Consider the following 27,357-nt stretch of genomic DNA (forward strand, 5'->3'; position numbering starts at 1 on the left):
AATGTATTGTAGTGGCCAGAGCCTGGAAAACATTCTTTAACTATGCAAATGACTGTTAACTCTGTTGCTATTACCGTCATGGGTAACAAATGATGTTGCACAAGTTTGAGAGTTGAGGGTTATTCAAAAATGGGTTTGAACTGAAGCCTTAAACCTGCACAAACAAAGGGACGTGGGAATAAGCTGTATTAGGGTTAAAAAAAAGAAGCAAAAATTAACTTTTCTTTCTTCAAATCCCTGAGTTAAGTTGTTCTTTATCAGCTGTTTTCTTTCTTCACATCCCTGAGTTAAGTTGTTCTTTATCAGGGAGTTTTTATGCTTTTTTTTGTTAAGAATAAAGAAATTTAAAAACATGTCTGTTGGTGGTGGTCTGTCATTTGCATCTTTGTTAATTTCAACTTGAAATCTACTTTGTGGATTGAAAGAATTCAAATTCAACTGTGAAATCTGTAGTTATAAATATAGTAAAAAGCTGTTTAGGTTTCTGCATCCACTGGTTTAAAGTAGATGGTTTTGTATTCTTACTGCTGGTTGTCATCTAAGCAAATAGCAGAAACTTTTATGAAATAAATATTTTGTCAGGTTTCCACATAAGAAAGAAATGAATTGAAAAAAAGATTTATATATGTGTCACAAAATAGATTTTTCTTCTTGCAAATGATTGACACTGCTTCCCGGGCCCTTAAAAAAGCTGCCCAATGCTCACCATGGTGATGGGTTAAAAGCAGAGGCTCAGTTTCGTTGTATCCCCCTGTTACAATGACAATAAAGTCCATAAAAATAAATAAATAATACTTTTGACAGCTGTCTCGCGTGTGTTTTTTTTTTCACGAGATTTGGGGCTTTACGGGTTTCTTATGTCAAATATGTATATAATCACATCCTCGCGAGATCGCGAGAATGACGCGAGTCCAGCTTTCGCGGGCAATGGGTGACCAAATGTAATTCAAACGGTTGTCTCGTAAAGATAAAAGTTTTAGGTCAACTTTTCGTATTGCTATGATTCAGGACACGTCCCTTAAGCAGTTACGTTTGTGGATAAATTTACTATCTGATTTTGTCACCGTAAATGATAGAGGGAATCTTCTGTATGCTAAATGGGTGAGTACCGAACAGCCGTTATCTCTGTCACTTCTAGACTTCACAGAAAAAAACGTATTGATATCGTTGAAAATTAAGGACCGCAAATTGTTTATTTTATCTATCTAGCTATCTAGCTATCTAGCTATCTACATTGGCTATATTGATGGGAGTTATTATGAAATCCCATATATTTAATTTGTGAATTAATAATCCCCAGCCAACTCTGTACAGGTTAGTTACAGTTACTTTAAAAAAACACATTTTTTTATTTTATCATTGAATGCCATTTGTAGGCTTTTGTCAATTTGGAGTTCAATTGGACATTTATTGGAGTACTCAGACCTGCATTCTTGTTCTATAGTCATCAGATGTGTTTATTCCCACATTGGCATGATGCCATCATGTTTGTTCTTGATTGGAAACATTTGGTCTTAGTACTGAAATGTGCAGCATTGTGACATTTATTTTATTAATTTTATTTTATTTACTAGTAACTGACTATTTACTATGTGCTATATATTCTTGTCAATCTTACCGGTCATGGTGAAGATCCTTACTTTCCAGCTGATTTTGTTTGTTTTCCAACAGGACCATCTCTGTCTCACTGGCTTTGCTTGTCTTCTGTTGCCTCCTGGAATTAAAGGAAGGCCATATGCCAATTCCAAGGACCAATAGCTCCTGAGATGTTAACGGCCATGTTGCTCTGCAAGGTAGATTTCTCTTTTTTTTTAACTGACTGACTACAGAAACAGACTTGTCTGAGGGTATGCCTACCAGAGATGGATTGCATCTGTAGCTTGAGCTCAATAGAACATAACAAAAACGTTTAAAACGACCCTTCATTGTGCAGATTGTATTGCAATTGGTTAAAAATATAAAATTGAGTCCAAATATGTGTAGGTTGCAGCAAGTTTGCTCAGTAAAGCAAGAGAATGATTTTAGCTTTTTTCCTTGTATATATTATAGATAGCGTAAAAATAACAAATTTTAATACAATATTAGTTCATAACTCTGGTAATGTTTTGGGGATGTATAAGTACAAAATGGAGTTAAGAAACTCTTGAAAGTCAGTATATTTTTCTGATCACCAGTCAAAACAGTTTATCTAAGTTTGGCAAAGGGTCAGCATGGACACCAGCACCACTGCTTTCATTAGGTGCACTATAAGCTCTGCATGGGACAATCACTCCAGCAGGGGGGCCAAGGTAATCAGCTCATTAAAAGTCTGTATTGTATTAGCAAAATATTTTTATTTGCATCTTCAACATATGCAACATATCTTCAACATATGCAAACTTTTTACTGTTACTATTCCCCCTTTCAACTGTCACTATTCCCCCTTTCAACTGTTACTATCCCCCCTTTCTCCCTCTATTCCTTACCTTATTCCCTGTAGTAGGATCGCATGCTGCTAGTACTGTGTGTTCTATGTTACCCCAGCGAGTCTACGGTCCCCCCATCCCAAGCATTTCATTGCATTGTAGACCCTGTGTTGAAAGTGCATATGACAAATAAACTTGATCTTGATCTTCATACAAACAAATGAACTGTCTGGCTCACAAGTGTAGCATATTTTGGTTGAAAAGCATTTTGTGGTGCCCCATCAACAATTTCCACCTTCTCCCCGCATTCAGTGTGTCAACCTGAAAGTTTGAATGATACAAAAACTATTTGGAAATGTGCTCCAAAATGACTGATTGTCTCATTATTTTCCTTGCCATCATGTTTTGAAAACAGCTGTTGTTGTGAGAACTGAACTAACATTTTGTGTTAAATCAATGACTCTGAAACCTCAGCCCTAGTCTCACTGTCATCGACTGGACTCATCTGTTGTGGTGAATGTGGTGAATGTACTTTCACCTTGAACACGTCACACTTCTCAGGGAGCAGACCTTTGTTGAAGAGCACACATGTCAGATAAGAAAAAAACACAGTAGCAGCCATAGCAGACAGCATGGAGATAGTCCTGACTGGAGCGTACTGAACATAAACTCCATCCTCAAGGACACATCCTGGGAAGTGGAGGACAACAGGAAGTCCTAGAGATGTGACTCCACTGAGGAGTCTTATTATCACTCCTACTACACAACCCAAAATGGCCCCATAACCATTGAAGATTTTGAAGAAAATAACACAAAAAAGTTGAGGGAACATTATGTTATAGGCCAATTCTCCACCAATGAACCAAAATAATATGATACTGTTCTTTCCCTCACTAAGCGATGTTCCAATCACACCCACAACCAAGACAGAAACTCGGATGACCCACTGAATCTCTGTGTTGGATGCCTGGAAGAGAAAGCAACACAGAGAAATTTAAGGATTAAAACCCCTTAGCTGTGTCTTATAAACCCATCTTCTCACCTTTGGCCTCAGGATGTTCTTGTAAATGTTGGAGGTGAAGACAGAAGCTGCAGAAATCAACACAGAGTCAGCTGATGACATCACAGCAGCAGCCACACACCCAATACCAATAATGGAGATATAGGAAGGTGTGAGGTGCTGCAATGTGAGGGGCAGGATCAGGGCTGCCTCACCACGTTCGTATGGAGACGGAGAACCATATGAAGTGAGATTCCAATCTGAGCAAAAGAAGGTTAGAAACTCTTATTTATTATGTATTCACTGTTGGATGATTCTGATATGAAAATAGTGTTAATACCACATATTGGCCCACACAAATAATGGCTACAGAAAAACAAAGGATGGACAGCATGTACTGTGAAGTTTGCAGTGCTTTCTTGTATTTACAAGCTCTTACCTGTGGATGAAGCAGCTGCTCCAATTAGTACAGGTGGAAATAAAAACACAGGAAAAAGCAAAGCAGCAACAAAGCATGAAAGCCTTGCAGAGGCTAAAGAAGATGCTGCCAAGATCCTCTGGTGAAAACACTGATATCCCAGATTTCCAAGTAACTTGAGGAAAAAAACGAAAAACCAACATTTAGTCCAATTTCCTGGCAATATTAATATTAATGTCAATATTAATATTTTAAAAAATAAGTGTCTGCCTGCATGTAATGAAATCATATGGTGTCTTCTGTTTACATTGTTCTGAATTTTCATTGTTTTTAAAAAGAGACATGTGTAAGTTTGTTTCATATAAGGAATATGAAAAAATCTCTGATAACCATTAGACATTTTACCCCCAAATTGTCAAACATCTCAGTTAGTTACAATAATGTGTCAAATATAGAATCTTTGTGAAAATCTGATTTTCAGATCTATGTGGAACAAAGTAATGACTTTTCTTACAAAGAAAAAGAACTCATCAATTATGAGCCCAGTATTCTTTAGTTGTTGTGAACCAATCCATGGAGCGTGTAAGGTGTTGTTCATCAGTCTCTGGCCAATGTCTGTGCAGCTGGGGTTCATCAATACAAAGGGAACACAGAGCCACTGCAGAGACAGATACAAGTGAAAATCACAACAAACATTCAGAGCTCTACAATATCTACTAAGACACTGCAGCACACTTACCATACTTATGAATATGAGAATCAATTGTACAACATCTGTGTAGGCCACAGAGTAGAGACCTCCCAACAGTGTGTAGATGATGACAATAGCAGCAGAGATCCAGACACACACAGTGTAGGACACATCTAGGACCACACTCATGGTTCCTCCTGTTAGAAAACAGAGACCTCTCAGTCGTCAATATCGTTAATGATTTGTACTTATATTTCATATGGATACCTAACTAGAAATTATCCAAGCAAAAAAATCAAACTAAAAGGTATTCACTGATATTTTTTTCAAATACTCACATTGCTATTCAAAACTGTGCCAATCCAGCGACTGGACACTCTGTCACTGGTTTCCACCAAAACACACTAGTTATCCAGTGTTGTGTATTTTGCTATTTCTGTTAATTGTCTCGTCTAAATGCTGAATATGTTAACGTCTCATCCTGGTTTAACAGCCCAGTGGAGAGATGAGGAGATTGCAGCTTTTCAAGGCTTTGCTTTAATGCCCAACATTTTGGGTACTTATTGGTACTGGCACTAGGCATCTGTGAGTACACAAATGAAAATATGTGTTGTTTGTAAAAGATGATACTGGGACAACCCACAAACTACATATTCTGCAGGTCAGCAGCTGTGTAAATCAACTGCTGATAGTGCAAGGATGTACAGACTGAGAACAAAATGTTAGCCAACAACTTACCCAAAGCAATAAAAGCAACTGGTGCCCACATTATGTCAAGTAGCAGTGACAGCATTGACAGTACACCTGTTAGCAATTTCCCACACTTGTCATTGAAAGGGTCCAGCATTGTGATGCAGTTTTTTTCTCTTAGTGGTTTAGCAAATACCAGAGCACCTTTAATTTAAGAAATTGGGGGAAAAAACATCATGAGATTACAAAATGATGACACTAGCACATTATTGTCATTTAGCTGCAGTGTGTTTACTGAATAAACTACCTTCACATTGACATTCTATTTAGTTAGCTGTCAAAATGAATGAATCAATTGCATTTATAAATTTGAGAAAGTTAATCTGACACAAAATGAAGAGCTCTGTACATCCAATGAATTCACTGTCTATTCATTAATCGTTGCTCTAATATATTTGCACACATCTCATCCAGTGGAACCAACTCTGTAAACAAACTCATGTAGTTATGTACTTACGTACTTACATATATATTTGTTAGTTTTATACTTAGTTCTGGTAGAATTTAAGTTATACTTTTGCTTAATTTTTCTGATTTTTTTTCTACAACAACAATGTTTTTGTCATATTCAAGATTATTCATGATGAAGTGACTGCTACCCTGTGATTTATCTATTTAAATCAACTGTCGAGATAGAAAAATGTAACTCACCAAAAATGAAAGAAAGGCTGTATGCACTGCTGTATGTGAGTGCTGAAATCAGTCCCATAGATGGTGTGTATGTCATCTCACTTGTCCCAAGAACTGAGCCTCCTCCAACCCATGTAGCTACAGGATGAATCAAACACAATGTTGAACAATTATAATTATAACCCACTCAGAATACACTGCATTCTCAATTATTATGCAAATTATATTTTTCTTTGATTTTTCTGACAGTCAGTTCTACCGGATGATCCCTGTTGTCACAAACTAAAACCGAAGACAGTGAAATTCACCCAGCTCAGCTCTGACACGGAAGCAGCTAGTGATTTTCTGGTGCTTCTTGTACAGTAGGCACAGTGAGGCAACAGTGGTTATTTAATTCTTGACCAACTCACCATGAGAAAAGAGCTTAAGAAAAAAGAGCTCTTGCGGGCCAAAACATGAATTGGTGGGCCGACTTTCTAGGGCATTCGGTGTAACAAGTGAATGTGACAATGATCCAAAAATTATTAATCAGCGCATTTTTCTCCACTACCGTGTTTGGAGTGAACGCCCCATAGTTGTTTTTCTACAGCACAGTAACAATAATTCCCTTTTGATAAATTATAGGTTGCCTCGGCACACACCTTCGACTTTCTGACTAGTGCCTGTAGTGACTTGTTTTGTGATGAGATGATACTGTATTTAAATTTTGTACATCAAGGGCAAATAGACTGGTTAGACTGGTTAGAAAAGTGAAATGTTTTATAATCCTAATTCAAAGTACTGTTTTTGTGTCGCTTCATTTAAAAAAGAACACACAGAAGAAAACACAACATTTTATACCCAAATAAACTCTCTGTGACTAAATTTACATCCTACATATTCTGGTTCCTTTTACCTGTCATGGTGAAAGTCCCCACAATCCAGCTGAGTTTTCTGTTGCCTAGCAAAGACATCTCCATTTCACTGGTCTTGCTTTTTTGCTGTTTCCTTTTGGACTTAAAAAAAGCCCAGATTCCAGTTCCAAGGACCACAAGGTAGAAACATACCATAACAATGATTCCTATAATGTTCACTGCCATGTTGCTTTGCTGCACTTTTTACTAAATGACACTGACTACAAAATCAAGGAAATGTTTCCTTGATTTTGTTCTCTGCGAGGGGGTGTGTCTGCTCCCGCTGAATTTTCACCAATCATTATTGGGATTGGGATCAGATTTTCTGGCTGTAATCCTGCAGAACAAACGTTTTAAAACTCAACACAATTAAAACGATGATGAATGACATACTTGTTCTAACACTAAAGACTAAGAAAACATGAAAAAAACAGATTTATATTTTTTCTTTACATCAACATTCGGAAGTTGATTTTACCTGTCGAAGAAACAGCTGCTTTTATTACACAGCAATGAACAATATTTTTAACTTAAATAAATAATAATCAATTGCAGAAACATGTATTAGTCTGTTATGAAGAAATTACACTTATACCAGCGGTCAACAACCTTTCTAGTTCCAAGGACTGGTCAGCCAGTACCACCTGTTACTACAGACTGGTAGCAAGTTGCTGAGCATTTAAGGATCATTAAATTCTGCCTTTAATTTAAAATATTGTCAGATTATCTTTAAATAAAGAAAGTAAACGGGTATGGTGGATTTTCTTTGAATGAAGTAAATTAGTAAAACTTAAGCACATTTTTTACTGTGTCTGACTGGAGCCCGGTACCAAATGACTTATGGACTGGTACTGGTCCGTGTACTGGAAGTTGGGGACCCCTGATCTTTATAAGGTTGCCCTTCAAGGGAAACAATATTGCTGATGTGGCCGGTAAAAATGAGTTCGACACCCCTGACATTGAGGGATGAAAATCAGTAACAAAACCTGGTTTAAGCTATAGAATCAGCTGCCAAGACCCTCTAGTGGATGCACTGACATCCCATACATCTCGATGCCTTACAGAAAGGAAAGGTTTTAGTAAAGAGTCTTCATTTGTTGACAATGTGGATCATTATTAGTATGTTGTTTTGTGTGTGTATGTGTGGAATAGCCATATTTGTCGGGACAATGTTTGGTATTATGTCTTTGTGGGGGTATTTTTTAATGTCCCCTCTATTGATGAGGGAGTTCTGAGGTCTATTATTAACTAATGATTAAGGCTAGGTTTGGGGTTTAGAGAATACATTATGTCTATGTTTGAGTGATGTGTGAAGTTTCTTTTTTTTATCTCACAAAGAACAAAAACTGGTCAATCATTAGTCCAATATTTTTCAGATGGAGTGAACCAATCCAAGGAGCCTTTAAGGTGTTCAACAGTGTGGCCAATGTCTCAGAAGCTGGGGTTCATCAAAACAAAGGGAACTGAGAGCCACTACACAATTCAGAACCAGGTGAGAACATGTACACAACATCCAGGTATGGATAAATTCCTCAAGAAATATATTGATCCCATATTTGGGAAATAGTTGTGTTAGCAGCAGATGTGCTGTTAACAGGCTGCCCCCAGCATAGTCCAAGCATGTGGTTTACATGATTGGACTATGGACTAATAGTTTCACCTGAGCGACACTTTTAGCTGGTTATATTTAAACGTGTCATATTTAAACAATGAGGACACTTTTTTTTTCATCACTGAGCTTTTATTTTCTGTTGTAAATTGCACTGGTAAACTTAAGGTTGGCATTTCTGGTATAAGTAGACAGTTCCTGGGATGGCAGGTGTCTTCTCAGTGTCTTTTTGTAGGTCCACATGTGGGTTTTTCATGTAAATGTTTGTGCGATGAATTCCCACTTGTCTCCAGAGTCCCTCCACCTCCATTCTCTGAATCTCTTGCTCTAGGTCCCTTGTATACTCCTGCGACTTCACATCTGTGTGATGACCCCTTGACATGCACACAAGCCCTCCTGTACAAAAACAAACACAAAGTTTCTTAGTTTACCAAGTATGACCTGAGAACTTGCTTTCAAATGCAAGGGCTCTTTATATTTGAAGATACCAGGCTTGATTTTACTATTTGTGAAATGCAGATTCACAATGCTTGCTCTAGGCTGAAGGCCATGCAGAACACTTGTTAGCAGCATACCGGGTTTTGCAGCACAACAGAGCTCTCTGCAGGCACTGACTGGAACAAAACCAGCATCCTGAGCACCAGCGATCATCACAATGTCATATGCATCTGGAAACGGACCAGAAATAGGAGATGAGAGACAAGAAAAACTGAAGAGTGAGTGAACAGTAACTGGATATACCAGGCTGTGCAGGAAGCGGTTCTGATCCTAGAAGAGTCTGTTTGAGTTCCTGGTAGAGTCCTGTCATTCTAGCTTTAGCAAGCATGCCTTCACTGCCATCCACACCCACAAAGTGCCTGAAGCCTAGGTCACGCATCTGCCCTCAGGAGAGAAAGAAGAACTGCAACATTGACCCTGGAACTTGGAGTGTGAGGACTAGTGTGAGCAGTCAAAGAGCCTTTTCAATCAGCATTAACAAGGTTGTCGAGATAGCTAAGAAGGTAACGACATGGACATGGATACCTTATCTGTCTGTTTTTATCTTTAACAACTACAGCACAACTGAACACACTAGGCACATGCGAAACTCACAAATGTCTTGTTGTCTGCTGACCTCACAGTTTCTCCTTGAAAAGCATGTTCTCCTGTTTGTCATCTTCTTTGCCCTAATTATCAAAGGGTTGACTTCTTCAGACACCCACTCTCACAACATGAGCCAAGACTTTAAAATCCTGGCCATTCTTCTTACCAGCTTTGCAACCCATCCAGTACCGCAGGCCACATCCAGGACCAAAGCATCTTCACGACTTCCTTGAAAGTTTCCATTCAGGAATTCCACTGCCAGATATGGAGATCTGTACCCTAAAAGGGCGTGGTCCTGTTTTATGCATTACACATTGTGCATTATGATAAGGACATTTGTATTTTAAAGATACTACTTAAAGATCACTACTTCACACATAAAGATAATTCACATCGTTTACCAAATTAAAATATTATCACTGTATTTAATATTTCAGACATCAAAATACAGTGAATGAATTATATTGCAGCAAAATAAGCAATACACCAACCTTTTCATAGTGTTCTGCCCAGTTGTTGTAATACTGCGCCCGGGTTTTTGCGTCTAGATCTATGGAACTCTGAAAGACTGTCTTGGCTTCAACAACTGTCCTTTTGTCCATCATGCAGGATGGCTCTTTGAAACATGATAACATTAGTGGATCAGGGAAAGGATGTTGTGTATTGATAAAAAAATGCAAATGCAGTTCACAAACTTCAGTGTAACTGGAGTAAAGCACTGCTTCTCTCAATGTACTTCTGAGGGCTAACTTTAAAGAAACTGGTAGCTCTTTGGGCCGTAAACCTAATGGGAGACTCAAGAGACTAGTCCAGACCCTGGTAAACCTTCTGGCCAGACATGGTCATTCTGAAATAACCATAAAATTATCTCTGGAGTAAGGAGTCACAACACATATTTAGCTTCTAGTAAACATTATATGTTTCTTAGTTGCTACGACCTTTCTCAAAAAACTGTGCTACTGCATCCAGCAGAATATATGCTGCACTTGGTAAAACACTAGGACCTTTGTTTTATGAAGATATAAAAGATCTTTATAAAACAAAGGTCCTCTTATCTGAGTGGCTGGCTTTTCCAGTTCAAACTGACTGCTTAAAAATCCTGCTATTTACACTCTTAGTGGCTGAATACCTAAATTAAAAAAACAGTACGTTCCAACTTTTTGTTTTTACTGTTCACAAGGTTCATGGTGCGTAAGGGTAATTGTTATTTTCCCAAAAACTCTTATACAGAAAACACCACCAACTTCACCACTGCATTTACATCTTACAATAATGACTCTTCGTTCTACATACCATGACTGTCCAGCAGTCAGTTAGAACTAAAGAAGTGAATTGTATCCATGAAACCGAGCCAGCCCAGTTCCCTATTTTTGAAGTACTAAGGATGAAAACCTGTTGTAAATGTATTTTTCATTTATATTTATTTAAAATAACAACTATTTTATTATAAAAGCATTATTTAGTAGACAACTGTCCTTCACATGGTTAAATCATGTCCACTTAACCTGACCTACAGATCTGTCAAAGAATATTTATCACATACTCTATCTTCTTTATTTTACTCACCAGTGCTCCAGTTGAGATAAAACAGCAGAATTGAACTGGTCTTAATAACCCTAGCTCAACAGAGAGACAGTTAATATGACTAGAATGAACACACAAACGTGGACTTTGTAGAGTCACAAAGTCCAGGTTTGTTGATAGGCATGCCTGTTGTGTTGAACATAAAGAGTTAAAGGTTGCTAAATAGGAAATTGTCTAAAACCAGTAGTTTTTCATTGTTAGTCACATTCTCTATGCTTAAATAAATTATTTAATTCAACTTAAATGTGCAAACATTTTTCACACAAAAAACTATACTGTAGGATGAGTAGAAGAGATAGGAGCCCAGAGAGTATGTATGAAACATTTCAGTTTATCTTACATACTGTTGAACAACACTTGGCATTCAACCATTTTTTATACATTTTACACGTATTCTCACTGACTTACTTGATTTTTAATGTTATTTTAAAGTTTTAAAAAAATGTAATTCTGTCACAACCAAAGACATTTTTGTTCTGGAAATTGTGAAAAAAAGATATCAAATGTGTCCAACATTTATAAATGGGATTTTAATTCATAGTTCCTCTGTTATTCAAAATTTTGTATCAAAACATGTATTTTGAAATTGCCCAGTCTCATTCTCATCAGCACCATGTGCTGGACTCAGTTGTTGTGGTGAGAGCTGAACTTTCACCTTAAACATGTCACACTTCTCAGGAAGCAGACCTTTGTTGAAGAGCACAGATGTCAGATAGGAGAACAACAATATGGCAGCAACAGCAGACACCATAGAGATGGTCTTCACTGGAGCGTACTGGACATAAACTCCATCCTCAAGGACACATCCTGGGAAACAGAGGACAACTGGCAGTCCAATTAATTCTATTCCACTGAGAACTCTTAGTAACAGTCCCACCACACAGCCCATGATAGCTCCATAACCGTTGGAAATTTGGAAGAACACGACACAGAGTAGCTGAGGGAACATTACAGTATAGGCCACTTCAGAAGTCAGAAACCAAAAAACTAGGGCACTGGAGCTTGCACTGGTTAGTGATGTGCCAATCACACCCGCTACCAAAATGACGACACGGATCACCATCAGAATCTCTCTCTGTGATGCCTGGAAAAGAAAAGTTAGAGCAATAATTTGGAATAACTTTCTTACACACTTGTTATATAAACTTGTCCTCACCTGTGGCCTCAAGACAGTCTTGTATATGTTGGTGCTGAAGACAGAAGCAACAGATATCAAAGCAGAGTCAGCTGATGACATCACAGCAGCAGCTACAGATGCTATACCAATAATAGAGACGAAGGGTGGTGTGAGGTGCTGTAGGGTGATTGGCAGGATCAGAGTTGCTTCACCGCGATCATATGGAGATGGAGAACCGTATGAGGTCAGGTTCCAGTCTGAGGAACAGAAAGGCACATGTTCTTTTAAATAATCTGTTTGATGGATTCTATAAAGCTTTGTGTACTGAGGAGGCACTAAAGTAGACTTTCTTAAAGCCAAAGGTACTTTTTTTGGATGCAGGTGTGTGGACACAGGAATGTAAAAAATATGTTTTTTCCAAATGTGTGTTGCATATCCAACTACATATCTATCTAAAAGCAGTTACTACCTGTAGATGCAGCAGCTGCTCCAAGCAGGACAGGAGGAATGACAAACATGGGGTAGACAAAAGCAGCAACAATAGCTGTGCGCTTTGCGGTTGATGAAGAAGTTGCTGCCAGGTTCCTCTGATGGAGGCACTGATATCCCAAACTCCCCAGTGACTGAGGGAACATGTGAAGTGTTAGAACAGATGCTGTATCAGTTGCTGGACTACAGTCACAAGAAAGTCTTATCAGAACACATATTTCAGTCAGTTCATGTTTTATTATACACAAATATGTATAAATATAATTTAGCACCACAACACACCTCTGGTTGTATGTTTTATCTAGAAAATGAGGGAAACTCTTGTTGTACTATGTCTCTGGATATAATTTGAAAACACCAACACATCAATGTCAGAAAAGGAAAAGGAAAAGGAAGGATTTTTAAGGAATGCACTTCATATTTATTTAGTCAGCTAACTCTACGTGTTTAATATATATGTATGGCCTACAGCTGGGTGAGCATACATATAACCCAAGCTAAAGCAACTTCTTGCCAGAAGTACATCACTCAACTGTAGTGCAGGATTCCTCAACCCCTGGTCTGGTACTAGTTTGTAGGTTATTTGGTACCTGCCCATAGCAGTTTTCAAAATAATCAAAATAATATAAGAGAATATAATCTAAAAGACATTTTATTTTACAAAATTTACTGATCCTTAACGAACCTTCAATAATCATCGGGGAGCTGCTGGTCTGCAGTGCTGGCCGATACTGAATTACCGGTCCTTGGTACAATTAAAAGGGTACTCCTGTGTTAGAGTCTTATATAACACAGTCTGAAAGCTTTTGAGAGGTTTTTCTTTCAGCCTTGAGTCACTCAAGGAGCATTATATTACAAGATATTTTACATGTATATATGTATGTACTTGACATAAGTTATGCTACATAACAATTAATCCTAATTGTTATATTGTGCAGAAAATGGTAAAAGCAAAAAAAGTGTATATTTTATGTTGCTGCTGGAAATGACTGCCATAGAATTATGCTTTGTTGACAACAGTGCAGTTTTATCCTACCAAGAATAAAATTTCATCAATAATGATCCCAGCCTTTTTCGCTTCTGGTTCACCAATCCAGGGAAAGTGTAAGGTGTTGTTCTTCAGTGTCTGGCTAATGTCCACGGTGCTGGGGTTCATCAACACAAAGGGAACACAGAGCCACTGCAGAGACAGACGATAAGGTAAGGAAGAAGCACACAGAACATCAACGTATTCTATTTAACTTGTATTACAACAAACTCACCAAACTTATAAATATAAGAATTAGCTGTATGACATCAGTGTAGGCCACAGAGTAGAGACCTCCCATCAGTGTGTATAAAATAACAACAGCAGCAGAGATCCAGACACACACAGTAAAAGACAAGTCCAGGATCACACTCATGGTTCCTCCTGTATGTATTTTTTTGTGGAAATTGCTATAATGAGACATTTGCACATCCATTGGTAAATGTGTACTTATCTAACTTACCTAAACCCACCAGTGTGGCTGGCAACCACAGTATGTCTTGCATAACTGAGATCATTGACAGTCCGGCCGCCAGCACTTTTCCATACTTTTCATAGAAAGGGTCCATCATCGTCACACAGTTCTTTTTTCTCAGTGGTTCAGAAAACAGGAAAGCACCTGGATTTATTGCATGGATTGTGTATGGAGGAAAATGAAAAGCTTTATTAAATATTATGAAGTAAGTTATTTGTTTTATTAAAATAGGTAATGAATAATAAAAAAGCGTACATAGTATAAAAGAGGTGCTGTATGAAACTATTAAAGTGACAGCCCAGGTTAGGCCCATATCAGGTGTGTACATTCCCTCTGCTGTGCCAACGATGGTTCCTCCTCCGTACCAGGTAGCTACAAAATAAAAATGTTTTAGTGAATAGACTACAGCTGTCATGTCATAATTCTCCCTTTTAGCTAAAACTAAATACTATTTAAGGATTAGGGTCTAGGGTCAGTTGTACTGTAATTCAAAGCCATCAGGCTGTAAAGGTGGTGCCTTTGGAACAATGAGTCTATATGAATCTATCTACGCATGTTAAAATGAGTTTATGTTATGACAACACTTAGCCCTCAGCATCTCAATAATTATTAAGTATAACACAAGACATTCAAAGAACAGCTGACAGAGAACCTGTGACATCCATCAGAGACTTCTGAGACTCATACTTGCCAAGTTATTTTAAAACTGTATGTTCATGTCAAGACGGCAAACATGCTTTTCTCGAAGATCATCATACCTGAAAATCCTATGCAAAGTTAACTCTTACTTGGATATTACCGACTGCTGTCCTGTGTCATCACCTGTCAGAGTAAAGATTCCTACAAACATGTTGAGGTTACGGTTTCCCAGCAGAGCCATTTCCACATCACCACTTCCACTTTTCTTCTGCTCCCTCCTGGACTTAAAAGAAGCCCAGATTCCAGTTCCAAGGAGCAGCAGATAGAAAATCACCATGACTATCACTCCTGGGATGTTCACAGCCATGATGCTCTGTTCCTCTTGCTTCAGCACACTTACATGTGATTGAGAGAAACAGAAAAAAAAAACACAACAAAAGCAATAGGTCACTTTTATAGAACAATTAACCATCGACAGATATTATGAAAAGACATTAAAGAATAATCTTTAAAACATTGTTCAGTTTAAGAAGATATTTTCACATCTTGCTTTTATTTATACTACTGGTTGGTAGTTTAGTAAAGCACATTAGTTGTCCTGTTAGGGGGGAAAAAGGAACAATTTTAGGACCTATAATAAACCTTGGTACAACAACAACAATTCAGCTGCTCTGAGGCTAAATACCAGAATTTAGAAGTTAGAACTATAGAAGCCTCTTGGTTGAGAGGTGGAACGTCCTCAAGAAACCTTCTCCATCCAGTTGCCCTCGATGTAACTATTTGTGGATTGATTTGTTTTTATCCCCTTAAGCAAAACAAGGGTCTTTCTCAGAGAACAACCCAAACAAGATTCAGGTTAAACAAGTAAAAAAAAACAAAAAACTTTATGCTTACCTTAAGTAACCCGGAGCCAAATGAAAAAGAGAAATATTTTAATTGGATCCAATAATACAATAACTTTGGTATAAAGAGACTGATACTCCACTTCAGTCAGTGTCAAAACATAGTGAAATGTAAGCTGTTCCCTGGCATTTACACCATCTCAGACCTGTCTGTACCTGTTTTTTTTGTATAGCACTCTAATATGAATCAGCCAAAATCTTTCTCACCTTATATTTGAAACATAAGTTACTATAATTGTTGTAAAGTCTTCAACAAACCTAAAGGTCTGGTTGCTACGTATTTTACAACATAAAAAAAAACATATCTTGGAAAAGTGCATCCTGGGTCTGATGACTCTCTTTTGTATAAATTTCACATGCCAGTCCAAAACTGCCTTTTTAAGTATCCTCTATTTGCTCGTCACTTTAACTGGCAGCAGCGTACAGCACAAAGAAAACAACGATATATGAGTTATAACAGCATCAGTGAACCGATACATTAGTAATGAAAGATTTCATGTTTGAATTTTTTGTTGCCATATAAAAACATTTCTGCAGTAACTGCATTTATAGCTGCAGCTTTACTTCATACTGGCAGTTGTGTCTTGTTTATCAGTTGTTTGAAAATGTGTGTCAAATATTGATGACAAATAAGGAAACACTATGTGGTTATGAGCTTTATAGTAGCAGAGGCAACACATCACCCTGGTCATAAAAATATTTTTATCAGACCTAGCATCTCAGTAATTTTCCGAGTCTTCCTACACTGAATGTTAGGCTTTTTTAATCACATTTACACCCGCAACCTGATTCTTTAATTAAAACACCAAGGCATTGGTAGAGCAACACATGTTGCTGTGCTCTTGATCTGTGATGTTTTGAAAAGGAAAACATGCATTAAATATAAAAACAATAATTATTTAAAAATACATTTACATTCTGATTTATCAGATTATTTTGTTAATTTGTGTGTCAAAATTCTCCACATCTCTTACCTGTTTAATCGAACCCACTACATGCAGGACAGTCCAGGTGCAATCAGTGCCAAGAAGGTTGGAAGTCGTCTAAGTCCTGTTCAGGTGGAGAGTTTTCATACACGGACATGATGACATGCATATGCCCGTCTCACAAAAAAGGTCGCTGGATTACCCTTTTTTCACCCACATTGACCTTTGTGCCTATTTTCTGATATATAAGTTAATATTTTACTGACAGAGACAGTGTGGGCACACTCATCACCTCATCACTACAGGTGACTTTGCAGCTGCTTTTGTTATGATTCCATGTCTGGATGTTTGACAGGAACAAGAACAGATAAGTAAATTTAGATAAACTTTCAATAATTCATTAATAATAATAACATCGTCCTCACATACAGCTGTTCATCCAGTCACCTGGGGCCACACTATGTACCTTTACACCTATTCTCACTGACTTACTTGATTTTTAATGATATTTTAGAGTTTAAAAAAGTGATAAATGTAATCCTGCCACAACCAAGGACATTTTTGTTCTGGAAATTGTGAAAAAAAGATATCAAATGTGTCCAACATTTATAAATGGGATTTTAATTCATAGTTCCTCTGTTATTCAAAATTTTGTATCAAAACATGTATTTTGAAATTGCCCAGTCTCATTCTCATCAGCACCATGTGCTGGACTCAGTTGTTGTGGTGAGAGCTGAACTTTCACCTTAAACATGTCACACTTCTCAGGAAGCAGACCTTTGTTGAAGAGCACAGATGTCAGATAGGAGAACAACAATATGGCAGCAACAGCAGACACCATAGAGATGGTCTTCACTGGAGCGTACTGGACATAAACTCCATCCTCAAGGACACATCCTGGGAAACATAGGACAACTGGCAGTCCAATTAATTCTATTCCACTGAGAACTCTTAGTAACAGTCCCACCACACAGCCCATGATAGCTCCATAACCGTTGGAAATTTGGAAGAACACGACACAGAGTAGCTGAGGGAACATTACAGTATAGGCCACTTCAGAAGTCAGAAACCAAAAAACTAGGGCACTGGAGCTTGCACTGGTTAGTGATGTGCCAATCACACCCGCTACCAAAATGACGACACGGATCACCATCAGAATCTCTCTCTGTGATGCCTGGAAAAGAAAAGTTAGAGCAATAATTTGGAATAACTTTCTTACACACTTGTTATATAAACTTGTCCTCACCTGTGGCCTCAAGACAGTCTTGTATATGTTGGTGCTGAAGACAGAAGCAACAGATATCAAAGCAGAGTCAGCTGATGACATCACAGCAGCAGCTACAGATGCTATACCAATAATAGAGACGAAGGGTGGTGTGAGGTGCTGTAGGGTGATTGGCAGGATCAGAGTTGCTTCACCGCGATCATATGGAGATGGAGAACCGTATGAGGTCAGGTTCCAGTCTGAGGAACAGAAAGGCACATGTTCTTTTAAATAATCTGTTTGATGGATTCTATAAAGCTTTGTGTACTGAGGAGGCACTAAAGTAGACTTTCTTAAAGCCAAAGGTACTTTTTTTGGATGCAGGTGTGTGGACACAGGAATGTAAAAAATATGTTTTTTCCAAATGTGTGTTGCATATCCAACTACATATCTATCTAAAAGCAGTTACTACCTGTAGATGCAGCAGCTGCTCCAAGCAGGACAGGAGGAATGACAAACATGGGGTAGACAAAAGCAGCAACAATAGCTGTGCGCTTTGCGGTTGATGAAGAAGTTGCTGCCAGGTTCCTCTGATGGAGGCACTGATATCCCAAACTCCCCAGTGACTGAGGGAACATGTGAAGTGTTAGAACAGATGCTGTATCAGTTGCTGGACTACAGTCACAAGAAAGTCTTATGTTTTTAATATATATGTATGGCCTACAGCTGGGTGAGCATACACATACAAGCAACTTCTTGCCAGAAGTACATCACTCAACTGTAGTACCGGCCCATACTGAATGATCGGTCTCTTTGAGAGGTTTTTCTTACACTACTGTTATAAAGTTGCACAATAAAACAATTAATCCTAGTAATTGCAGAAGATTGTAAAAGCAAAAAAAGTGTATATTTTATGTTGCTGCTGGAAATGACTGCCATAGAATTATGCTTTGTTGACAACAGTGCAGTTTTATCCTACCAAGAATAAAATTTCATCAATAATGATCCCAGCCTTTTTCGCTTCTGGTTCACCAATCCAGGGAAAGTGTAAGGTGTTGTTCTTCAGTGTCTGGCTAATGTCCACGGTGCTGGGGTTCATCAACACAAAGGGAACACAGAGCCACTGCAGAGACAGACGATAAGGTAAGGAAGAAGCACACAGAACATCAACGTATTCTATTTAACTTGTATTACAACAAACTCACCAAACTTATAAATATAAGAATTAGCTGTATGACATCAGTGTAGGCCACAGAGTAGAGACCTCCCATCAGTGTGTATAAAATAACAACAGCAGCAGAGATCCAGACACACACAGTAAAAGACAAGTCCAGGATCACACTCATGGTTCCTCCTGTATGTATTTTTTTGTGGAAATTGCTATAATGAGACATTTGCACATCCATTGGTAAATGTGTACTTATCTAACTTACCTAAACCCACCAGTGTGGCTGGCAACCACAGTATGTCTTGCATAACTGAGATCATTGACAGTCCGGCCGCCAGCACTTTTCCATACTTTTCATAGAAAGGGTCCATCATCGTCACACAGTTCTTTTTTCTCAGTGGTTCAGAAAACAGGAAAGCACCTGGATTTATTGCATGGATTGTGTATGGAGGAAAATGAAAAGCTTTATTAAATATTATGAAGTAAGTTATTTGTTTTATTAAAATAGGTAATGAATAATAAAAAAGCGTACATAGTATAAAAGAGGTGCTGTATGAAACTATTAAAGTGACAGCCCAGGTTAGGCCCATATCAGGTGTGTACATTCCCTCTGCTGTGCCAACGATGGTTCCTCCTCCGTACCAGGTAGCTACAAAATAAAAATGTTTTAGTGAATAGACTACAGCTGTCATGTCATAATTCTCCCTTTTAGCTAAAACTAAATACTATTTAAGGATTAGGGTCTAGGGTCAGTTGTACTGTAATTCAAAGCCATCAGGCTGTAAAGGTGGTGCCTTTGGAACAATGAGTCTATATGAATCTATCTACGCATGTTAAAATGAGTTTATGTTATGACAACACTTAGCCCTCAGCATCTCAATAATTATTAAGTATAACACAAGACATTCAAAGAACAGCTGACAGAGAACCTGTGACATCCATCAGAGACTTCTGAGACTCATACTTGCCAAGTTATTTTAAAACTGTATGTTCATGTCAAGACGGCAAACATGCTTTTCTCGAAGATCATCATACCTGAAAATCCTATGCAAAGTTAACTCTTACTTGGATATTACCGACTGCTGTCCTGTGTCATCACCTGTCAGAGTAAAGATTCCTACAAACATGTTGAGGTTACGGTTTCCCAGCAGAGCCATTTCCACATCACCACTTCCACTTTTCTTCTGCTCCCTCCTGGACTTAAAAGAAGCCCAGATTCCAGTTCCAAGGATCAGCAGATAGAAAATCACCATGACTATCACTCCTGGGATGTTCACAGCCATGATGCTCTGTTCCTCTTGCTTCAGCACACTTACATGTGATTGAGAGAAACAGAAAAAAAAAACACAACAAAAGCAATAGGTCACTTTTATAGAACAATTAACCATCGACAGATATTATGAAAAGACATTAAAGAATAATCTTTAAAACATTGTTCAGTTTAAGAAGATATTTTCAAGCACAGATTTCAATTGGTCTGTCCTACACTGAGCTAGTAATGGTTGACTGAACTGTGTTTTACTTGTTATTTCTAAGTACTGTTAGCGTTCAGTGTGGAGCGACTCTCCTAAAAATGGACAGCTTGCTTTTATTTATACTACTTAGTTGTCACCTTAGTTGTCCTGTTAGGGGGAAAAAAATGTAGGACCTACAATAAACCTTTGTACAACAATCCTCACTTCAGGTATTCAGCTGCTCTCAGTATCCAGTTCAGTAGGTTCACAACAGGAATACTGAATAACTCGTAGTACAACTGTCTTAAGCTAAACCAAAACCACATGCTCTACTCTACCTTGAATAGGAAAACAGGGTTTAAACAAAAAAAAAAAATTTAAAAATACATTTAATCACACATTTCTCATTTTACTAATCTCTGGATTCCTGGGAACACTGATGCATACACTCCAGCTGAACTTTAGTTGTATTTCCTCTGAACCTGCAGGGTTTCAAGCCTAACCCCAGTGCTTGTAGTGCAGCCACTAAAGCTAATGTTAGTGCCAACAGTCAAATAGTATAGACAGCCAAAAATACACCTGTATATCAGTTCATAAATGTAGTTTTCAAATAAATTATTTGAACTTAAATTATTCTTGTTCATTGATATTCAGTGTTGCTGTTTGATGAGAATGTTAATGTGTGTGCAGATAACGTTGTAATATGTGGTGAGAGTGGGCAGCAGGTGGCAGAAAACCTGGAGAGCAAGGAGGCAAATTACATATGCTTTTATGAGAGTAAGGCGAGTTGAAAGATACAGCTCTGGGGATTAGAGGTAGTTAAGGTGGATGAGTTTGAATATGTAACATCAACCAGCCAGAGTCATCGACAGTACACAATAGAGGTGAAGAAAAGGCTGCATGCAGAGGGCATGGATGGGGGGATCTGAATGTCAGGGGTGGTTTGTGGTTAAAGACAGCAGCAATGTTGAAAGAAAAGGTTAATAAGGCTATGGCTCGGGCTAATAGACAACAGGCTGAGCTGCAGGTTAGATGAATATGTGAAGATTTTCAATAGTAGTGACCAGGATGGACAGGATTAGAAATGGGCAGATCAGAGGGACAGTTAAGGCGGAGCTGTTTGGAGGTAAAGTTAGAAAGATAAGTTAGAGATGGTTTGGCCACAGACAAAGGAGATATACTGAATATATTGAACAAAGGATGTTATAAATTGGTTTGTGGATCTTGTAAAAGAAGGCATGGCAATAGCTGCTATAAAAGCAGAGGAGGCAGGCAACAGAGTGAGGTGAAGGCAAATGATTCGCTTTGGTGACCCTGAAGGGAGCAGCCGAAAGAAGAAGATTGTTCAAAGGTGTCAAAAGTCTCCATATCTCTTACCTGTTTAATCGAACCCACTACAGGACAGTCCAGGTTTAATCAGGGCCAAGAAGATTATATGTCGTCTTAGTCCTAGGTATGTCATACACAGACATGAGAACATACCTATGCCCCGTCTCACAAAAAAACGCATTTTTCACCCCCGATGACCTTTGTGCCTAAAGCCATTTTCCCATATATAAGTTAATATTTTACTGACAGAGACGGTGTAGGGACACACCATGTCATGATATACATATATGATAAAATGTACTTTGTTGTACTATGCATGGACTTAACTGTATAACACTACATTATACCATATGCATGCATGCTACACCCTGCTAATCTAAATAATGCTATTCTACTGTATGTTTTGCAAAACAACACACACTAAACATTTAACTCCCTTATAATTAAGTCTATGTTGCTTCAGAGCGTTTATTGACCATAACTTACAACTAGAACAATGCATGATGATGAGAGACCAATGAGCATAGAACTACTTTGTGCATTCAAGGACAACTAGCATCACCTCATCAACTTTAGTCAAAACCTGACTCATGCAGTTCTGAACTTTTTATTATAATAATAATAATAATAATAATACATTTTATTTAAAAGCGCCTTTCAAGTCACCCAAGGACACTGTACATAAAACAAAACAAAACAAAACAAAATTGTACACAGATGTACAATATTTGTAACTTGAATAAATAATAATTAACTGCAAAAACATTTTATTAACACACCATTGAGTAGTTACATCTATACAGTCTTCCAGTTACAACCCACCCTTCAAGGGCAACAGTGCTGTGCCCCCTAGTAAAATATGAATTTGACAGCCCTGCTTTACAATGGCTCTATCCTTAGAGTAAATAGAAGTCTCTCAGTCTGCAGCTGATTATCAGGCGTTGCAGCAGGGTAACACGGAGAATTAGGCTTTCAGTCATTTAGCCCATTTCTATCTTTATAAATGTAATAGTTTTATTCTGCTGTGTTAAGAAATATGTGCAATGTGAAACAAGCACCTTGCTTTGTGAAAGATGTTTTCCCTCTCATCAAAATAGACGTCTTTATCTCTAACTAGTAGAAAACCACAAGTATTTGGCTCCCATAAACGTGACATGTCCTGGTCTGCTCTGCTTAACGACATTGCACTACAGTGTTTACTACAACAGCTCGCAGCCAAGTTGCCACATTGCTGGATCAGTGTAATGATCCAGAGTCTGATGTCCTGTGCATCAGTTCTTACAGTCATGATCAGACAGCTTCACCAACACACAACACCATACTACTTTAGTGTTACTACTAGTGCATTGTGTAATAGGTGTGTGCTGTTCCATATGTACCTGTTTGCTTTTATTGGCATAGACTGGTAAGAAACATTATAAAACATTATATAAACACAAAAACAATCAATATTTTGAGATTCCCAATAACTACAGATTTTTCTGATTACTTTATATATATATTAAAAAAAAGTGTCTCTGTTAGAAAATTTTACTTTATGTATATATTTTTAAAAAAAAGTGTCTCTGTTAGAAAATTTGTTTTCTTTTGCACCTCAAAATTTTGTTTTGAACCTAAATCCTCTGTACTCAGTCTCATGGTCTTCACTAGAATCTTGGACTGGACTCAGCTGTTGTGGTGAAAGCTGGATTTTAACCTTGAACACGTCACACCTCTCAGGAAGCAGGTCTTTGTTGAAGAGCACAGATGTCAGATAGGAGAACAACACAATGGCAGCCATAGCAGACAGCATGGAGATGGTCTTCACTGGAGCGTACTGGACATAAACTCCATCCTCAAGGACACATCCTGGGAAACAGAGGACAACAGGAAGTCCTAGAGATGGGACTCCACTGAGGAGTCTGAGCACCAGCCCAACCACACAGCCCACGATAGCTCCATAACCATTGGAGATGTTGAAAAAGAGAACACAGAACAACTGAGGGAAGACAACAACGTAGGCAACTTCATAACCTAAAATTAGGAACTTCAGGATGCTTTTCTCCTCGCTTGTTAGCGAAGTACCAACCAAACCCACCACCAGGATAACAACAGAGATCACCCACTGGATCTCTCTCTGCGATGCCTAGGGGAAAAAAAGAAATGTTTTGTGAATTAAAATTTATATATTTTTTCTGAATTTTTTTTTTCAGTCACATCCTCACCTTTGGCCTTAGGATGTTCTTGTAAATGCTGGAGGTGAAGACAGAAGCTGCAGAAATCAGAGCAGAATCAGCTGATGACATCACAGCAGCAGCCACACATCCAGTACCGATGATGGAGATGAAAAAAGGAGTAAGGTGCTGCAGGGTGATGGCCAAGATCAGAGCTGCTTCACCACGTTCGTATGGAGACGGAGAACCATAAGTTGTCTGGTTCCAATCTGAGGAACAGAACACAGGTTCAGAATGGACTCATTATTCACACAGATTTTTAGCTTACAGAAGTGACTTCTGATATTTTTACTTCTTAGAATCTGACCATACCTGTAGATGCAGCACCTGCTCCAAGCAGAATAGGAGGAATAACAAGAATAGGCAGGAGGAGAGAAGCAACCACACTCATTATTTTGGCATTGGTGAAGGAGGAGGCTGCTAAAGTTCTCTGGTGGAAACACTGATATCCCTGAGTGCCCAGTGCCTTAAGACAAAAAGAAGACAATTTCACTACAATGTAGTATTGCTATCATAAAAATCTGCTCCTTTGGAAATGATCCCTAAATTTGTGTTCTGCATTTTTAGTGTAAGGAACAGAATCAGAGATGATAGTACTGCTTGGTCTTACGAAGAAGAGGAACTCATCAAATATGAGCCAAATGTTCTTCACTTCCAGCAAACCAACCCAGGGAGCGTGTAAGGTGTTGTTCATCAGTGTTTGACCAATGTCTGTGCAGCTGGGGTTCATCAGAACAAAGGGAACACAGAGCCACTGTGGAGACAGAGGAAAGGTCAGTAAGAAACACATACAGCAGCCAGTTCTTTACAACACTCTGAGAACCAGGTCTGCTTTTTTACTTAGTGTGTGCTTCTTTAAAACAGTTTTAAATGAATTAGATTCATGTCTGTGCTGCCACGGACCACTGAGTAGGTATTAATTTGTCTCCTTCCACTCAGAAGGAGTGTTGAACACTACAGCTTTAGATTTGGTGTGATAGCCACCTGGTAATTATCACATATTACAGAAGGTTGGGGATTAATGTCAATATGAATTATTATCACTAGTAAGCAGATTAGACATGTGATGATGTCTGAAGACAAATGCATCTGTCAGTGATTCTACTGCAGTTAAGATGGGACTTGTCAAAACCCTGTTTGTACGTAAAGGTCAGTCTGTTCTCACACTTTACCCCTCTGTCATGCATTAATGAGAATTCACACACTTTACACCTGAACATCAAAATGGACATGGATGTCACGCTAAAGATACAATGCACTCACTGAACTGAAGAATATAAGGATCAGCTGTATAATATCAGTGTAGGCCACAGAGTAGAGACCTCCCAGCAGTGTGTAGATGATGGCCACAGCAGCAGAGATCCAGACTGACACAGTGTAGGACAAACCCAGGATCACACTCGTGGTTCCTCCTGTCAGGCACATTGAGCAGGTGAAATTTTACAAAATTACCGCAGCAGTATTTGAACTCCTTGCAGTTTAGCAGGCACATTTAGGAGTTAAACGATGAACCGCAGCAGTATTTGAACTCCTTGCAGTTAAAAACAGTTGACATCCCTTGTTCCTGTTATTGGTTCCTATTTCGAAAACAGATTTTTACCTAATGCAATAAGTGCAACAGGAACCCACAGTATATCCAGAAGTAGTGAGAACATGGACATCCCAGCTGTTAGAACCTTTCCATACTTCACATGGAAAGGATCCAGCATTGTCACACAGTTCTGTTCTCTCAGTGGTTTAGCAAACACCAGACCACCTGGATTTAAAGAAAGAATAATAATGACCAATTAAAAAAAAGCCCGTCCTTTCAACAACACAGCCAATCAACAAACTTACATATAATAAATGATGTGCTGTATCCAAGTACCATCGTAGCAGCCCAGGTCAGTCCCAAAGAGGGTGTGTACACACTTTCAACAGTCCCGACGATTGTTCCTCCTCCATACCAAGTTGCTTCAAATGGAAGATGGTGTCAATGAGCTTGTCAGCCATTTTGATTTATTGCCCTGTGCTCAGTGAGGCTGCTCTGACACAACCTCTACATCTGGGCAACAGTAAAATCCTACATACACAAATAATTGCGCTGAGCATTGAGATGGTATTCTGAACTACTGAAGTGTGAGCAAATAATAACCTGCATGTCAACTGTGCATCAGAGCAGTGATAAATGAATTAATGGTGGAATTATTCTGCTCCTGAGTTAAATTGAAAGTAAGCATTTACAACATACAGTATACCATACAGTATTGTGCATTTATTGGGTTAGTATAATGTGCTGTGCCCAATGACTTGAATAGGTAAAATAACTTATATGTAACAGAGGTTAATAGTTATGTAGTTATAATTGTTTTATTTGTTCTACCCGACGGAAGTGGTTTCTTCCTCCCTGGGCGGAAACTTGACGTATATATTTTTGATATAAAAAGTCAGTCACACCCAACCTCTCCCCTCTTTCTTCGGACTTTGTTGTTTTTCTGTTGGTCCCTGTTTTCAACATTTTATTTAATTCTGTACAATATATTTTTGTTTTGTGTGTACTTTGTAGGGGCTCGGGTGGTGTCCAGAAGGAAAATTACTTTGTTCTATGTAAATTCCGTCAGATCAATGGTGACAGCAGCACGACGGCTTTCTTAAGACACAACTGTGGCTACATTACATTACAAATACGCAGCTGGAATGTAAAAACATAAACAACACCAGATGCCTCTCAACAGTACACACCGTACGCACCATTGTCCAATTGCCTCTTCAGCATCAGTGCACTTTGTACTACTTTGATCTGACTAAGTGCCCTCAGATGTTCTCACCTGTCATGGTGAAGATACCCACCAACCAGCCCAACTTTCGATTTCCCAGCAGAGCCATCTCCATTTCCCCTGCTCCACTTTTCTTCTGCTCCCTTCTTGACTTGAAAGCAGCCCAGATCCCGGTCCCGAGGACCAGCAGGTAGAAAAGCACCATCACTATAACTCCAGGGACGTTCACGGCCATGATGCTGTAATCCTCTGTCGCAAACGTCAACTGTTCAAATGAGGCACACGACTGAGCTGAAAGATGATTGTGACATAATTGCTGCACAGACACGTGTTCCTGTACTTACTAGAACTATACTTGTGGGGACTTTTTTGAGAAAACACTATGGATGAGTGGACACTTTATCCTTGTGGAGATGTTCTACACATCTGAGTGAGTGGGTAATAATTAAGAAGATGTTTGTTTATAGTATGTAAGGCGATGGCATTGTGCTCAGGATTGGCCTGTATCCAGCTTGTTTAAATATTTACAATACACAGAAATCTACACTGGCTTCACATGCACAATTCTTGATGACATGACATTGAACTTTAGTCT

General features: G+C 38.5%; 5 protein-coding genes and 1 long non-coding RNA gene across 9 annotated transcripts; 1 reads left to right on the forward strand and 5 right to left on the reverse strand.

The window, feature by feature from the left end:
- The first annotated feature begins 267 nt into the window (after nucleotides 1-267).
- Nucleotides 268-24,068, forward strand: LOC112487866 (uncharacterized). 3 transcript variants are annotated; one of them, XR_003051360.1, is made up of 7 exons: nucleotides 268-1,101; nucleotides 1,672-1,793; nucleotides 3,460-3,679; nucleotides 8,164-8,279; nucleotides 13,767-13,869; nucleotides 18,883-18,985; nucleotides 23,986-24,068. It is a non-coding gene; the product is annotated as an uncharacterized LOC112487866 (long non-coding RNA). The 3 variants fall into 3 exon arrangements; XR_003051361.1 differs by lacking the exon at nucleotides 23,986-24,068 and adding an exon at nucleotides 23,444-23,529; XR_003051362.1 differs by lacking the exon at nucleotides 3,460-3,679.
- On the reverse strand, nucleotides 1,812-7,213 carry LOC103387192 (high-affinity choline transporter 1-like). Its single transcript, XM_008321725.3, has 8 exons — nucleotides 6,790-7,213; nucleotides 5,916-6,032; nucleotides 5,253-5,408; nucleotides 4,563-4,711; nucleotides 4,338-4,481; nucleotides 3,845-3,998; nucleotides 3,448-3,665; nucleotides 1,812-3,372 (listed from the first exon to the last, which is right to left on the reverse strand). The coding sequence occupies exons 1-8, from the start codon at nucleotides 6,971-6,973 to the stop codon at nucleotides 2,854-2,856; spliced, it is 1,641 nt and encodes a 546-aa protein (XP_008319947.1). The 5' UTR covers nucleotides 6,974-7,213; the 3' UTR covers nucleotides 1,812-2,853.
- Nucleotides 8,507-11,197, reverse strand: LOC103387168 (methyltransferase-like protein 27). Its single transcript, XM_008321700.2, has 6 exons — nucleotides 11,046-11,197; nucleotides 9,971-10,095; nucleotides 9,646-9,774; nucleotides 9,138-9,273; nucleotides 8,972-9,064; nucleotides 8,507-8,792 (listed from the first exon to the last, which is right to left on the reverse strand). The coding sequence occupies exons 2-6, from the start codon at nucleotides 10,082-10,084 to the stop codon at nucleotides 8,560-8,562; spliced, it is 705 nt and encodes a 234-aa protein (XP_008319922.1). The 5' UTR covers nucleotides 10,085-10,095; nucleotides 11,046-11,197; the 3' UTR covers nucleotides 8,507-8,559.
- LOC103387167 (high-affinity choline transporter 1-like) lies at nucleotides 11,374-16,908 on the reverse strand. The gene is made up of 9 exons (XM_008321699.3): nucleotides 16,687-16,908; nucleotides 14,994-15,205; nucleotides 14,427-14,543; nucleotides 14,160-14,315; nucleotides 13,932-14,080; nucleotides 13,706-13,849; nucleotides 12,650-12,803; nucleotides 12,220-12,437; nucleotides 11,374-12,147 (listed from the first exon to the last, which is right to left on the reverse strand). The coding sequence occupies exons 2-9, from the start codon at nucleotides 15,175-15,177 to the stop codon at nucleotides 11,617-11,619; spliced, it is 1,653 nt and encodes a 550-aa protein (XP_008319921.1). The 5' UTR covers nucleotides 15,178-15,205; nucleotides 16,687-16,908; the 3' UTR covers nucleotides 11,374-11,616.
- LOC103387165 (high-affinity choline transporter 1-like) lies at nucleotides 17,199-23,318 on the reverse strand. Of its 2 annotated transcripts, XM_008321696.3 has the most exons (9): nucleotides 21,842-23,318; nucleotides 20,110-20,321; nucleotides 19,543-19,659; nucleotides 19,276-19,431; nucleotides 19,048-19,196; nucleotides 18,822-18,965; nucleotides 18,315-18,468; nucleotides 17,885-18,102; nucleotides 17,200-17,812 (listed from the first exon to the last, which is right to left on the reverse strand). In XM_008321696.3, the coding sequence occupies exons 2-9, from the start codon at nucleotides 20,291-20,293 to the stop codon at nucleotides 17,282-17,284; spliced, it is 1,653 nt and encodes a 550-aa protein (XP_008319918.3). In that variant the 5' UTR covers nucleotides 20,294-20,321; nucleotides 21,842-23,318; the 3' UTR covers nucleotides 17,200-17,281. The 2 variants fall into 2 exon arrangements, with proteins under 2 accessions (XP_024916793.1, XP_008319918.3); XM_025061025.1 differs by lacking the exon at nucleotides 21,842-23,318 and having other exon boundaries at nucleotides 17,199-17,812; nucleotides 20,076-20,200.
- Nucleotides 23,329-27,031, reverse strand: LOC103387194 (high-affinity choline transporter 1-like). The gene is made up of 8 exons (XM_008321727.2): nucleotides 26,814-27,031; nucleotides 25,843-25,959; nucleotides 25,607-25,762; nucleotides 25,270-25,418; nucleotides 24,617-24,760; nucleotides 24,319-24,472; nucleotides 23,998-24,215; nucleotides 23,329-23,918 (listed from the first exon to the last, which is right to left on the reverse strand). Exons 1-8 carry the CDS (start codon nucleotides 26,995-26,997, stop codon nucleotides 23,388-23,390), a joined length of 1,653 nt encoding a protein of 550 aa, XP_008319949.1. The 5' UTR covers nucleotides 26,998-27,031; the 3' UTR covers nucleotides 23,329-23,387.
- Nucleotides 27,032-27,357: the final 326 nt, after the last annotated feature.

This window comes from Cynoglossus semilaevis, chromosome 12 (assembly GCF_000523025.1).
Source record: "Cynoglossus semilaevis isolate Cse_v1.0 chromosome 12, Cse_v1.0, whole genome shotgun sequence".
Classification (NCBI taxonomy): Eukaryota; Metazoa; Chordata; class Actinopteri; order Pleuronectiformes; family Cynoglossidae; genus Cynoglossus; species Cynoglossus semilaevis.

Bases quoted from the DNA above. Each gene is read 5' to 3' on its own strand.
- LOC103387192 (XM_008321725.3), bottom strand. From the start codon at position 6,973: ATGGCAGTGAACATTATAGGAATCATTGTTATGGTATGTTTCTACCTT. The intron at 6,033-6,789 runs GTAAAAGGAACC...TTCATCCTGTAG, and splicing joins GGGGACTTTCACCATGACAG to CTACATGGGTTGGAGGAGGC. The intron at 3,373-3,447 runs GTGAGAAGATGG...TTTCTCTTCCAG, and splicing joins AGAACATCCTGAGGCCAAAG to GCATCCAACACAGAGATTCA.
- LOC103387168 (XM_008321700.2), bottom strand. From the start codon at position 10,084: ATGATGGACAAAAGGACAGTTGTTGAAGCCAAGACAGTCTTTCAGAGT. The intron at 9,274-9,645 runs GTAAGAAGAATG...TCCTGAGGGCAG, and splicing joins CTGGATGGGTTGCAAAGCTG to ATGCGTGACCTAGGCTTCAG. The intron at 8,793-8,971 runs GTATGCTGCTAA...GTTTTTGTACAG, and splicing joins CTGTTGTGCTGCAAAACCCG to GAGGGCTTGTGTGCATGTCA.
- LOC103387194 (XM_008321727.2), bottom strand. From the start codon at position 26,997: ATGGCCGTGAACGTCCCTGGAGTTATAGTGATGGTGCTTTTCTACCTG. The intron at 25,419-25,606 runs GTAAAAATCTGT...TGTGCCTGACAG, and splicing joins TGTTGCACTTATTGCATTAG to GAGGAACCACGAGTGTGATC. The intron at 23,919-23,997 runs GTGAGGATGTGA...TTTTTCCCCTAG, and splicing joins AGAACATCCTAAGGCCAAAG to GCATCGCAGAGAGAGATCCA.
- LOC103387165 (XM_008321696.3), bottom strand. From the start codon at position 20,293: ATGGCTGTGAACATCCCAGGAGTGATAGTCATGGTGATTTTCTATCTG. The intron at 18,966-19,047 runs GTGAGTTTGTTG...CTGTCTCTGCAG, and splicing joins TTCTTATATTTATAAGTTTG to TGGCTCTGTGTTCCCTTTGT. The intron at 18,469-18,821 runs GTAGGATAAAAC...ATGTTCCCTCAG, and splicing joins TTGATGAAATTTTATTCTTG to TCACTGGGGAGTTTGGGATA.
- LOC103387167 (XM_008321699.3), bottom strand. From the start codon at position 15,177: ATGGCTGTGAACATCCCAGGAGTGATAGTCATGGTGATTTTCTATCTG. The intron at 14,316-14,426 runs GTACGCTTTTTT...CAATAAATCCAG, and splicing joins CAGCACCTCTTTTATACTAT to GTGCTTTCCTGTTTTCTGAA. The intron at 13,850-13,931 runs GTGAGTTTGTTG...CTGTCTCTGCAG, and splicing joins TTCTTATATTTATAAGTTTG to TGGCTCTGTGTTCCCTTTGT.